Here is a 13321-nt window from a genome sequence, read left to right on the forward strand (position 1 = left end):
ACAATAGTTGAGTCTGTCAAATTCTTTTATTTATTTTGTATCGTACGTTTTTTCTTGTGGTTTTTCCAAAACATATGAACGAGGCTCTACTGTATATGTAAAGAGGCAGTGTACATGAGGCACTACTAATGTTCTCAGATGACACTTTCAGCGGTACTCTTGCTTTTGTGCAATGCAATGTCCAACAGGGCACTTTCAGGCAAGAGAGAGAGAGAGAGAGAGAGAGAAAGAAACGTTTATTATACGAAACAGTGTCCCGAGCGAGGCCGGGTATCACCCTAAGAACAGAATTTTTTGGCACAGCTTCCCTGCTGTCTGTCCTGTTGATACTGTACATGTTCAACAACTGTGTATAATGTGGTAGTAACACTGGTGGAGAATGTTTATGCCTAGGCTTATCCTAGCAGCTGGAGTCTGCAACTATCTAATAAAACTAAAGAAAGCAAGACAAAAATTTTCTGTCAGTACTTCTCTATGATGTGTTTCACTTCATTTAAATTCCTTCCAATTGTGTTATGTAGTTTCAGTGTCTCTTATCTTGACATTAAGCAACAAAGGCGGCACTGCCAAGCCTACTGCGGGACCTCTGGACAATCTCGGCAATGCTGGAGAGTCTCATCCTCCAAAGCTTCCGTCAACACGCACGCACCTTCTTCAATGAGGAGTTCTGCTACATCAGGGATGAAAAAAATTGTGGCAACATAGGCCACTACTTAAATGGTAGTTGAATGAGGGGTTTATGTCTAGAATTTAATTCTTGATCAATTACATGCTGGCACTGAACAAGGTGAAAAGAAATGGGTAGGCTGCCATGCTTGCTGCCACGTTTGCTGTAAGCTCTGTAGTCACATCTTGTAGCGTTTCTGCTGCCCGTCCTGTGCACATCGTTGATGTGGCAATTTCAGTGGATGTTCTAAAACAGCAAAGCCGTTTCTACTTGGGAGTGAGAAAAATACAGCTGCTGGCTACACCCAAACCTCGTTATAACGAAGTTGAAGGAGAAGCCGAAATTACTTAATTTATATTCGTTACTTCGTTACATCCATTGTTGCCATTTACTGCAATATAAGCCCGATGGGGTCACAATCGTAAACACGTAAATAAGACAGTGGCCTTGCGGATCTAGCAGCTACACAACAATGCATGCCATGAAATTTGAATAAAACAAACGAATTTGCGGTGTGTCCCTTGACTTCTTAGCACCTGGCATGACAGGCTTGAGATAGCTACCTTTTGTTATATTGTGATGGTCTTTTGCGTCCGCTTTCCACTTGGCTCGTCGTGGTCGAGCGGCACGTGGCAAACAACACAGCGACAAAACACAGCGCTCCTCTGTGTGATCGAGGAGGTAAGCGAATTTCGCCACAGGCTTGGCTTGGCCGGCTCGTAGCCTCTGAGATTGCGCAGATGCCAGTGCAATCTCCGAGGCCACAGCCAGCTGCCAGCCTGCGCGGTGCACTGCAGAGAGAGGGGGAGAAGTGAATGCATGGCTGGGCGTGACCCTCGAGACTGCGCCAGGGTGGTTTCTGAGGCCAGCCCACCTGCGGCTGCCTGCGCAGCACGCAGCAGAGAATTAGAGAAGTGAATGCACTAATGTTTCGCACCGCTGCCCGCAGCTGCGTAGCATGGTGCAGCTCGCACAGGCTTGCGCATGACCCTCCAAATTGTGTTGGGAAGATCTCGCAGGCCACACTCAGCTGTGCGAGCCTGCGCAGCACGTATAAGTGACTGCACAAATCTTTTGCACTGGCGCATGTAGCCGCGGCGCCAGGCACGTGCAAGAAAGAGAGGTCAGTGGAGAAATACAATAGTGAGCTGCTGCTTGTGCACAAGTATGCAGCTACGTGCGGCAGTGAAAAAGACCAGTGTTGTTCAACAATGCATTAAACATGGGGACACCGGAGTTATAAAATGCCATGGCAGACAAATGCTGAATCCCGCAGAAAGCACTGTACTTGGCACGCAACGGTCAGGTGTTTTTTGGTTTCGGAGATGAATTTAGTTTGTTGTATCCATTGGCTGGACAATTTCACTTCATTAAAATAAGGTTTTAATTACGTTGATCTCTATGTGGATTTCAAGGAGAATGTCAATTGCTTCGTTGTATCCATTATTTTGTTATAGCCCATTCGGTTATAACGAGGTTCGAGTGATTACATTATCCTTTAGATTGATAATCAGAACCGCTGTATAGAAAATTTATACAGTTGCTGACCAAGCTGAACGTACTTGACGCTTACCTTCTCGATAACACAAAGGAGCACTGTGTTGTTTGCCACGTGCTGCTCAACCACGACGAGCCAAGTGGAAAGTGGACGCGAAAGACCATCACGATATAACAGAAGGCAGCTATCTCCAGCTCGACGTACTCGATGCAGTCAACAAGCAGCCAGAGTGGAAAAGAATCGGCATTGCCAAAGGCCTAGGACTACCACCCACGACACTTAACATTAACAGCATCGTCTCAAACAGGACCGTGATTGAAGGAAATTACACGCTTTTCGTCGGAAAAGCTAAGCAGGCTTGTGGCGCTAAGTACGGGAACTTCGACAAGCACTTCTGACATGATTCACCAATATCGCTGAAAACTAGGTCACAAGTGACGACGCCCATGCCTCCAATGATGAAGACGAGCACGAGCCACAAGATTCCGGGGATTTAACAGATCCAAGATTTGCAGAAGCCGTTGCGGTTCTGTACCTCCTGCACAGGTACGCCACACCTCAAAGCGATGCTGACAGCAATGCAGCCTTTCAGGCAATCGAGAAACATGTGGTGCTGTCCAGTGAGTGAAAGAAACGGCAGGCCTCCATTTTTGAGTTTTTTAAGCCTTGAAAGGCAACCTTAAAGAAATAAATGGTTTCAAATCGAAACTACACTGTTTTCAATAATTTTTTTTAGCTTTTCCCACTGCTGCGTTTTGCTGGCTGTTACGTTTTTTTTCCCTCCAGTCGGATGAAATATGCATGAACGGGGTTCCACTGTAATCGCAAAAAGTTTTATCATGCTGACATTAACATTTCAACACTCCAAGCAACAGCTGTATATACACATGTAATAAAAAGTGCCCAAACTTCAATGAATCTGATTTCAAGCAGATTCAAATTAGCCCCACAACTACAAAAAATATAGTGTGCGGCCCCCTCTGACACAAATTTTTATAAAATACTAGTGATGCCATATTTAAGAATTTTGGCGAGTTCAAGGAAATCTGAAAATCTTGTTTGGCCCTGCGTCTTAAGAACACCCAATTATAAATTTGTACAATTATAATGCTGTTTTACACTATATCCTATTTGGGTTCAAACTCAAATGAAAACTGACTATCCGATGAGTTTGAATAAGTGTGTGTGCGTGCGTGTGGTGCACACACATGCATGCAACCACACACACGTGAAAAGGGGTAAATTATTTGTCTGTTGTCAGCTCACCAAGGCCCCAAGCAGCTGCTGACGCCATGCGAGCCATCTTTTGTTGGTTGCTGTGTGAACTATTGCTCCAGTTTCCACTCGAGAGCTGGTAAAGCTGCTCCCTGTGGGGTAAAGGAAATAATAACACATTGCTGTTTGAGCATTGCAGCTAGATGGGAATCAGTTGCACATGGTCAACCATGTCAAGTGATACATACCACTCGCCAAGAACTTCCAAACATCTCATCTGACCCAAGATAAGCTCCACATCATCTGGCTTCTGCTCTCGTGCTCTTCCATAGACCCTCAGTGCATTCTCCCAATCATGCAGCTTTTCATACCAGCGCTCCTTCACTCTCTGCAGACAACGGGGCACATGTCAGTTCCGGAAATTTTGTATGAGAAAAGAAACAAGCCAGCACAACTAAGTTATTTGTATTAAAACTCTTATGAATGCATTTCAAAGCACAGTTCACTGGCCGAATCAGAAAGCAAGCGCAATACAGCACCCACACGAGCACAAAAAAGAAAAGAAAAGCAAGGAAGACAACCAACCAGGTCTGTTGCATGACACTTGGTTGCATATTCCAAGACACCAGCGGCAGCTTCCGGCTGCTGCAACTTGTTGTTGATGCTGCCCAAGGAATAAAAAAAAAATGCTTAGATAAATGAAACTCCACCCAACATATTTCCCAGACAACAGATGAAAGCTGACGAGAAGCAAGAACCGGTTTGAAGATGTCCTGCTGGTACTATTTCAGCCTATGAAATTTATATGTTTGTTCCAACAACATGTCTCTGATCCAACTATTAATTGAAGAATGGAAATGTTACACCTGTGCTTACACTGCAATAAGATTCAGCACCTGTACCGTCTTTCCTTCTGGTCCCATTTTTTTTGGTGCCTTTTTCTTGTTATGAAGCCATACAAACAAGCACAAGTTCAGACTCCTTTAATGTTCACTTAATCCCTTAAGGGACCTTACTGACCTCAGTTCGTCACGAGTAGTCGTCATTTTCTTTACTTATGGCTGTTTTACCTTGTCATGGGTATTCCGGCAACTTTTTGAATGGCTTTTGACAAACAAAGGGCATAAAAGGGTGTTTTTCCAATTACAACATAGATGGCAGTAGCTGTTTGAAATTCCGCGCTGTTATTGAATACGATTTTTCACACTGTATGGCGGCAGGTTTTCATTTTAATGTGATAACGTAAAAGGCCTCGTCTTGCAGAAAATCCGGCGTCGGCGTCCGGCATTCACCGTCAAACATCATTCCGAAAAAAGAAAAAGAAGAAGAGAGAGAGAGAGAAAGGGAGGTAACGTGCCAAAACCCCTTTCTGATTATGAGGCACGCCCTAGTGGAGAACTCCGGAAATCTCAACCGCCTGGGGTTTTTTAACATGCACTTAACTCTAAGTACATAGTTGTTTTCGCATTTCACCCCCCTCGAAACGCAGCAGCAGTGGGCGGGATTCGATTCCGTGACCTCGTGCTCAGCAGCCCAACACCATAGCTACTAAGAAACCACAGCGGGTGTTTCAGAAAAAAGATTTTCATACCACCCATACTCAGGCCCTTCATGTGGTGCAAGGAAGTTACTGAATTAATTGGATTTCTCGAGCTAGAATACATACAAAAATCGTGAAGTATGGCTTACCGTATTTACTTTATTCTAACAGGCCCTCGATTGTATCGCACGTCTGTTTTACATGTCCAAAAAAAAAAAGGGAAAAAAAAGCGCTCTCCATTGTAACGTGCACCCATTTGCCGTGACCTAAAGAAAGAAAAGTCCTTACAGTACCGTGCACCTCCTTCTTTCATATTGAAATATAACTTTCTCTCATTTGGAAAAAATAAAGACTTACTCCCAATGCACTAAAGTTGCGATAAATAAAGAAGTCGCAGTTTCGCACGAAAGGCAAAGCATCGATTACAATAACAAATTAGTCGACAGCTATATGAAAAGTAAGGATAGTAGTTTTATCAGCCATATAAACTTTTGATGATGTGTGGTGTTTTATGGCACAAGGGCCAGGTTTGGCCAAAGAGCACCATGACAAGTGGTAATGTGAACGATGTATTATGGATGACGTGCACAATGAATTCCTCATAGTAGATGTGATATGGATGTAAAAGGGCCTAAACATGGCTACACGCGGGAGGGTCCGATCCTCGTGTGCTCAGGTACGTGGTGTTGCGCCATATAAAATTTTAAGCATTTGCTTACTAACCAAATTAACAAGCATGGTGTCACGCACACACAAGCATGAACATGTCTCGTTTAATGACCACGGAAACACTTTAAACGCTGGAGTGAGGAAGTGTGGTAGCAGGTGCAAGATAATTGACCTTTGTACAGCCCCTTGCTTCGACGCAAACTAAGCGACGAGAACACAGCGTGGTGCGCTTAGGTGCGTAGACTTGTCTCCACCGCAGATCGCTTTCAATATAGGGGCCTTACGGCTGCGCCGTACGTAGCAGCTGCCAGTGTAGAATGCCTCTGCTGTTTGCATCAGTCCCGCACACAAGTTTCAGGAACTCCGAATACCTGTGATTTCCATCCATCTCCACACATGTGATAGCTTTCCTTTTAATTGCGGCATCGAGATAAACTCGGCATGTCGTTGCAGTCAGCACTTCCATGCTGATAGAGCAAACGCAGAAAACGGGAAGACAGACGGTGTACTAACCTGACAATGCCAAAGAAAGCATTGTCTAAGCATACGTATACAGTACATGGAGAAAGCTACGGCAGCTAGGCTCTAAGCGCGTACGAGGCGGCCATCTTGAAATGCCGATGGCGATATGCAGGGAAAACATGGAGAAAGTGGGAGATGGAAATTCAAGACAATGAGCAAAACGAGAACAAGATGAAAGCAGGAGCCAATGTTTCGACAGGTGGACTTATCTTCTTCAAGAAGACAAGTCCACTTGTCGAGACGTTGGTTCCTGCTTTCAACTTGTCTTCTTCACGAAGACAAGTCCACTTGTCGAAAGATTGACTCCTGCTTTCACCTTGTTCTCGTTTTGCATATCGATGGAAATATGATAACGCAGATTTAGGGTTGTACTCGATTCTAATACGAAAGCAATTTTTGGACCCATTTTATCAGAAAATAAGTGCGCGTTAGATTAGAGTAACTATGGCACACGCAATCTACAGACATGACAGCATCACATTGTAATTTGACTATTTGAGAAAACATAATTCTGTTATGTGAAAACTCAAAGAAACCCCTTTTCCAGCATTTCTACCACTCATAGACCGGCCACGGTGTTCGCCAATTGCATGTGCCAGGGATCTTTGATTGCTATTGCGTTCTACTCTTAAAGACGAAAGTTAAGCATCCTTCAAATTTCTGTTCTGAGGTCGTGCTTTTTGCATTTGATTTTCCTGTGCTTTTTAAACAAACATGGCATCATCCTTGCGGTGTTTTAGTGACAATACTCTCGAGGACCATGGGTATGAAGACAAAGAAAGAGAGTTAACAGAGCCACTAAAGTAACATTTCTTAGTTTCATATACCTAATCAGCGCTTCCAACACTTCAGTAGTAGGACCTCTGTGAAATTCGTCCTCTTTGTAGTGGAGTGCCTTTGCATATGCTCGACATTTCATGGCACGCTCACCAAGCAACTTCTGATCAAGTGGAAGGGGACCCTGCACAAAAAATAAGACACACTGGGTAAGCACATTACAACCGCAAAAGTATTTAAAAGATATTGAAAGTGGGGTGTCTAACAAACCTGAACTGAAAACCACACCCAAACTGGAATTCTAGCTGGAACTGAACCCAAAACCAAACCTATATACTTAGAATGTGCCTGAACACAAACCAAACCTGAATCGAAAAGAATAATAATGGTTACTGATCCGGCATGAAACGGTTCAAGCATACAGGGTGTAAATAGGTGCTTTAAGAGTAAGCAATTCTTTGAGCTGATTACTTTTCTCAGTCGGCGAGTATATTTTCACAAGCAGATTGGGTGCTTGTGCTGGTAAACTGTGTGTAAAGGTGTGTACTGGTAAATTTACAGCCACTTAGGCAGAGACGCTTGCACTTGAGAACTTGGCAATGCCAGTTGTGTTCCACGCCCTGAACATTATTTCAATGGCACATGTAGAATCACCATTTCTGTTGAAGGTCCCAATTCGGCTGTTAAACCAGCTTGCTACTATTACTATCTAAACCGTAAAACAAACACAGCAGTGCATGTGGAAAGCAAGGAAGTAGAGACAGTTAAACCTGGACCAACAACTCGCCACGTGTGCCCAAACTGCTACAGAGTCGTATGTCTCCTACATTCAGGACGTCCTAGCCCTCTGTCATAAAATCGACATGTCCATGCCAGAGGCAGACAATGTTGCACACATTATCAAATGCATCGCAGACGACGCATTCAACCTTCTGATCTTCAGAAACTTATCATCTGTCGACACCATCATGAAGGAATGCCACCGTTTCAAGCAGACGAAGAGTCATCGTATATACAATCAGGTTACACGGCTGCCAAATACTGCAGCGACCTCTTCGTGTACTGACCAATCTAGCTCGCCACCACCAAGCGAAAACGTGACTTGAATTGTACAATGCAAACTCGAAGCAGCGTTGCCTTCCTGACCTCAACGGACGTCTTGGAACAACACTGCTGAGACGATGTCGCTGATCCAGTCCGTGGTTCGTCAGGAAATTGCTAATATGTCTCTTCCAAGCACCTGCTTCTTGAATCGCCCTGACACCCACCCTGCTCCTATGCCTCGGTCCTATTGCAGTCCACCTCACAGTGTCCGTTATCCCTAGACTACCAGGAATCCCTCGGACTGACGTACACCTGACGACAGGCCGATCTGTTTTTGCTGCGGGTTGCATTCGTCACGTTTCCCATCACTGCAGGAGCCGTTGGCCGTCTCCTCCTCGAAACTCCTTCCGGAATTCAAGTTCGCCCCGAAGTTCCTCACCCCATCGCTTCTACGACGCTTCCGACGCCACTACCTCGACTCATCGCTATGCTCGCTCGCCCTCGCCTCAATGTTGCCAGCCACGCCCGCCGAAGCTTCACCGCTCGCCGTCGCCGACCTACCTAGGACCGTCCCAGCAGGAAAACTAGGCAATGCGACACCTCGAAGTGGTGCTGCAATGTCGGATTCGCCGCAAAATCTTCCTTTGACGCTGTTTACGAGACATAACCTTCTTGACGTCCAAGTTGATGGCACATCCGTCACAGCACTTATAGATACCGCAGCACACATATAGATTACGACCAGCCACATATGCTGCCATTTAAAGAAAATTGTTACGCCTGCCATTACTCGGTTTGTACAAATCGCCGACGGTAGCATGGTGACCGTGGTCGGAATGTGTACTACCCGTGTAAGCATTTCCGGCCACCATAGTGTCGTTCTTTTCACTGTACTTGACCAATGCTCCCTTGACCTCATCCTAGGCTTAGACTTCCTCTCCGCCCACTCGGCACTCATCGATTGTTCTTCAAGTACTGTTGCATCTTGACCTACCTCTACTGGACGTTCCTCCAACACCACACAAAATTCGCCTAAGACTGACTGATTTTGTTCATGTTCCACCACAGGTCTTGACATGCATCGAAATGAAAGCCTTCTATGCCAGTTCCCGATGGTAATTACATCTCCGCTCCCATAACTGCCATCATTCTCACGCACAGCATTACTGTCCTGCATACAATACTGAGGGGCACAAACAATCACATGTACCTCCCTGTGGTGAATTTCGGGCTCGCTAAGCAAATTCTTCCTAAAGGTATCACCCTGGCTACAATCACTGTTTTAGAAGTTAGTTGCGTTGAGACTTTTGCCGTTGACGCTTCCTGTGAGCCTTTCCGGTCTGCCAAATGTACTGACAATGACACTAGGAAAATGATCGCCCCGAATCTCACTCCTGCAGAGAATGAACAGCTCTGCAGTCTTGCTTTCCTACAAGGATATATTTGACCTGAACAAGCGACCCTTAGGCCAGACGTCCCTTGTCAAACATGGGATACATACAGCAGGCGATAATCCACCCATCCATCGGCGACCCTACCAAGTTTCAGCTTCGAAGTGGCACGTCATCAAAACTGAAGTAGACAAGATGCTAGTGAAAGACATCATTGAGCCATCGTCAAGTCCCTGGGCGTCCCCTGTCGTGCTCTTCAAACAGAAGGACGGTTCATGCAGATTCTGCGTCAATTACCGTCACCTCAACCGCATAACGAAGAAGGACGTCTACCCACCACCTCGTATCGATGATGCCCTCGATTGCCTATACAGGGCACAGTATTTTTCGTCCATCGACCTTCGGTCTGGATATTGCCAAATCACTGTCGATGATGTAGATCGCAAAAAAACCACCTTTATAACGCCTGATGGTCTTTAGTACATCAAAGTTATGACTTTTAAGCTATGCAACGCTCCGACTACCTTTGAGCGCATGATGGGCCCATTACTACAAGGATTCAAGTGGTCCACTTGTCTCTGCTACCTAGATTATGTTATTGTGTTCTCGCCCTCATTCAGCACACATACTGAGCGCCTTTCAGCTGTACTTGCTGTTTTTCGCTAGGCCGGTCTGCAGCTCAACTCCAAGAAATGTAACTTCGACCATTTCTGGGTTGCATGTCTAAAAACTACCTGTTCTGTAATTATCAGCACCTAATTCAACCGCAAAGCACACAAAAAAAAAAAACGCTACTTTTCAGGCCACCACGGCCCACAAAACACGCGCAAGTGCCGAAATGAAGTCAAACTTAGTGCGCGTGCCATTCCCGGCCCATGCAGCCTGCCCGCGCCATCTTGGTGTCGTTTTGACCCTGAATTCTGTCTTTTGTCTCTGTTTTGCCGCCTTGCAAAACTGCATTGTTGGCGCGGTTGAGGCGCTATTGGCGTTTTCCCGCGATGTGATGTGGAGCGCTGATTGGCCAGAGCAGCGCGTTCAAATTTCACGGGCTAAAGCGCGCCTGCCATTGGCTGCTGCACGAGCAGCGGCGGCTGCTCCCTTTGATGCCGCGCCTGCCGCGCCCGTCACGCTCGCGTCGTTGTTGCCCCTTGCTTCGTCTACCTCAAGAGATACCTGCTTGTGAGCTGCTCATCGCCTTGCCCTATCTTTGAGATTATTCTCTCAGCTTTTTCTTTTTTTGCTTGTTCTTTGCCGCACGCGATGCCGGCTAAGCCCAAGGCAGTGAAGATGTTCGGTGCGTGGGAGCAAGATATGCATCTTGTACGAGCATCCAACTTCCAATCTTCCGCAGCGAGTGCCGACTGCGTAGACGCTTTTCAGCGGCGGAACTGTGCTTTCGGCTGTCGCCAGTTGAAAATCCGACACACTGAGAGTGCCTGGAGCCGCAAGAGTTAATTACAAGCTCCGCAGGAGCTTTCTAATAAAAAAAACACATGGGTTCAACTTTAAGGCCTGTTTTCTCGGAATGGATTTTTTCGCTAGTAGTGGTGCTGGGGAAGGCGATATCTCAAGAACCGCTCTTCAGATTTGTAAGTAGTCTTTTTATTCTGTTCCTTAATGACTTTGCCAGGGGATAACAGGCTTCTTTTTTTGAAAGCTGGTGCAGTTAAATTATAATAAGCAATTAATTTTTGATGAATGTGGTCATTACTGGCTACATCAAATTCAAAGATGTCTTAAAATTTTTTGGAGGGGAAATTAAAGAAAAGGGCTCTTTAGCCCCCTGGGATATCTATCAAGGGATCATCACAGTGAATTTCAGCTTCCTACAATGTCCTGGCATTTCTCCAGGCTCTTCCTCAGGCATATACATGAATCACCAAGTTAGACCTCAATAACTCTGGAACTAATAAACACACCTTTATGAAATTTTGCAGTTCCTCATAGTTCGGTAATGTGAATGTACCCTGAAAGTTTCATCTGGATATCTTAAAAAATAAAAAGTTCGGTCTCCAGGGTAGCCTCCCCACTTAAAAGTTCCCACAGGGAGGCTTGGACAATGGGCCTTGCAGCTACAAGAGCATTCCTATTCGGTGGTGTGTAGGTCTGGTTGCCTACAGAAGGACACCGACTGCTTGTCCCGTTACCCTATACATACGCAAGCCAATGCCGACATGGACACTTTCGCAAGTGTTCTTTCCATTTCCCAGCTTTTGGACATGGCCAACGAGCAACGCGATGACACAACTTTGAGGACCCTCACTGACCGAATGGAATCTGCTCCTACTGATCCATCGTTACGGTGGTTCGTTCTCAACGATGGGATATTGTACTGACGCAGTTCTCATCCTGACGGTTTTCCCCTTCTCCTTGTTGTTCCTCAACACCTCCGCTGAACCATGCTTCAGGAGCTCCGTGACACCACAACTGCCGGACACTTTGGGTTTGCTTGCACTTATGATCGCGTGCGCCGCCACTTCTACTGGCCCGGCCTCGCGCGCTCCGTATGGCGCTATGTAGCTGCTTGCAAGCCCTGTCAACATCGCAAAAAGCCAGCAACGCTTCCCGCCGGGTACTTACAGCCGATCGACATTCCACCTGAGCCATTCATTCGCGTCGGTTTGGAGTCCAGCTCCGGCAACAGGTGGATCGACGTCGCTACTGATTACACGATGCGCTATGCCAACACTCTGGCACTTCCCACAAGCTGCGCAACCGACGTCACAGATTTCCTACTCCGGGATATCATTTTAGTGCATGGTGCCTCGTGACAGCTCTTTACCGACTGGGGCCGCACTCTCCTCTCCCAAGTCATCGCCGATATCCTCCGCTCATGTTCTACCAAGCACGAACAAGCTGCCTACTATCATTCCCAGACCAATGGCCTTACTGAGCAACTTCATTGGACCATTATTGACCTGCTATTAAAATATGTTTCACCCGACCACAAGGGCGCTCCCTGATGTGGCGCTCCCTTATGTCACGTTTGCCTATAATTCATCACGTCACGATACTGCTGGGTATTCCCCCTTTTACTTGCTCTTCGGTCGTGACCCTGTATTATCCTTGGACACTTCACTCCCCTTGATACGAGATTCGAGGACTGAGTATGCCCGCAACGTCATTGCCCACACTGACCACGCGCGCCAGCTTGCGCGTACTTATCTGTTGGCATTGCAGGAATCTCAACAGCACGCTTACAATCACTGCCATTGTGACACATATTTTTCACCAGGCTCTCTCGTGCTACTTTGGTCCCCTTACCTCCGAGTGGGGCTCTCTGAGAAACTTCTTCCGTATATTACCTATGTTTCACTGTATTATTACTTCTGTTACACTCTCTTGTTTTTAGTATGTACTAACTATGACCAGTGCTTGTGATTGCCCCCCCCCCCCCCCCCCCCATGTAATACCCTCGTAATGAGGGCCTTTGGGGGTATCTTGAATAAATAAATAAATACATAAATAAATAAATACAAATGCCCTTACAGTGTTCTTCGTCAAGTGACCAATGCCACTTACAAGATAATCTCTGAGACCTCCGCCATACCACCTGGTTCCACATCACCTGATGTCGTACATGTCTCTCGGCTTAAGGGGGGACGTGGCTTTCGCATCACGAAAAATTGCCATAAAATCGATTTTTTGAAAATCGCATTTTCAGTTTCTATAACTCTTTTCCTATCTGATACCCAAATATCATCACCGTAAACCACTTAGAAGTGCTCTAAAAATTCGTTTTATCAGCCAAGGTGGCGAAAAATCTCGTGGAAATCAAGAAAGAATGGCGTTTTTCAAGTCACAATATCTCCGGAACGGCGCGACTGGGCACCGCTATCTTGGTCTCGTTGGAAAGTGCATTTCTCCGTCTTCAAATTTGCCGCTTCAGCTATCTTCTCCATACAGGAACAAGCGTACAAAAAGCAAATGATTGAAGGTCGTGCCGGAGTCTGCGATTGGCCGCACCCGCCACGTGACTCTAGCCCGGTCCGCCATTG

At 46.1% G+C, this 13321-nt stretch overlaps 1 protein-coding gene across 3 annotated transcripts in view; it reads right to left on the reverse strand.

Annotated features, from left to right (window-relative positions):
• Positions 1 to 13321, reverse strand: part of mTor (serine/threonine-protein kinase Tor) — a 388261-nt gene that overhangs the window by 140771 nt on the left and 234169 nt on the right. For all 3 annotated transcript variants that reach the window (XM_072287059.1, XM_072287057.1, XM_072287058.1), the window contains 4 exons: positions 6939 to 7072; positions 3966 to 4044; positions 3629 to 3768; positions 3432 to 3532 (listed from right to left, as the gene is read on the reverse strand). In XM_072287059.1, coding sequence (XP_072143160.1) covers positions 3432 to 3532; positions 3629 to 3768; positions 3966 to 4044; positions 6939 to 7072 — 454 coding nt within the window. The remainder of the gene's footprint in view (positions 1 to 3431; positions 3533 to 3628; positions 3769 to 3965; positions 4045 to 6938; positions 7073 to 13321) is intronic.

Source organism: Dermacentor andersoni, chromosome 3, assembly GCF_023375885.2.
Source record: "Dermacentor andersoni chromosome 3, qqDerAnde1_hic_scaffold, whole genome shotgun sequence".
In the NCBI taxonomy this organism is placed as follows: Eukaryota; Metazoa; Arthropoda; class Arachnida; order Ixodida; family Ixodidae; genus Dermacentor; species Dermacentor andersoni.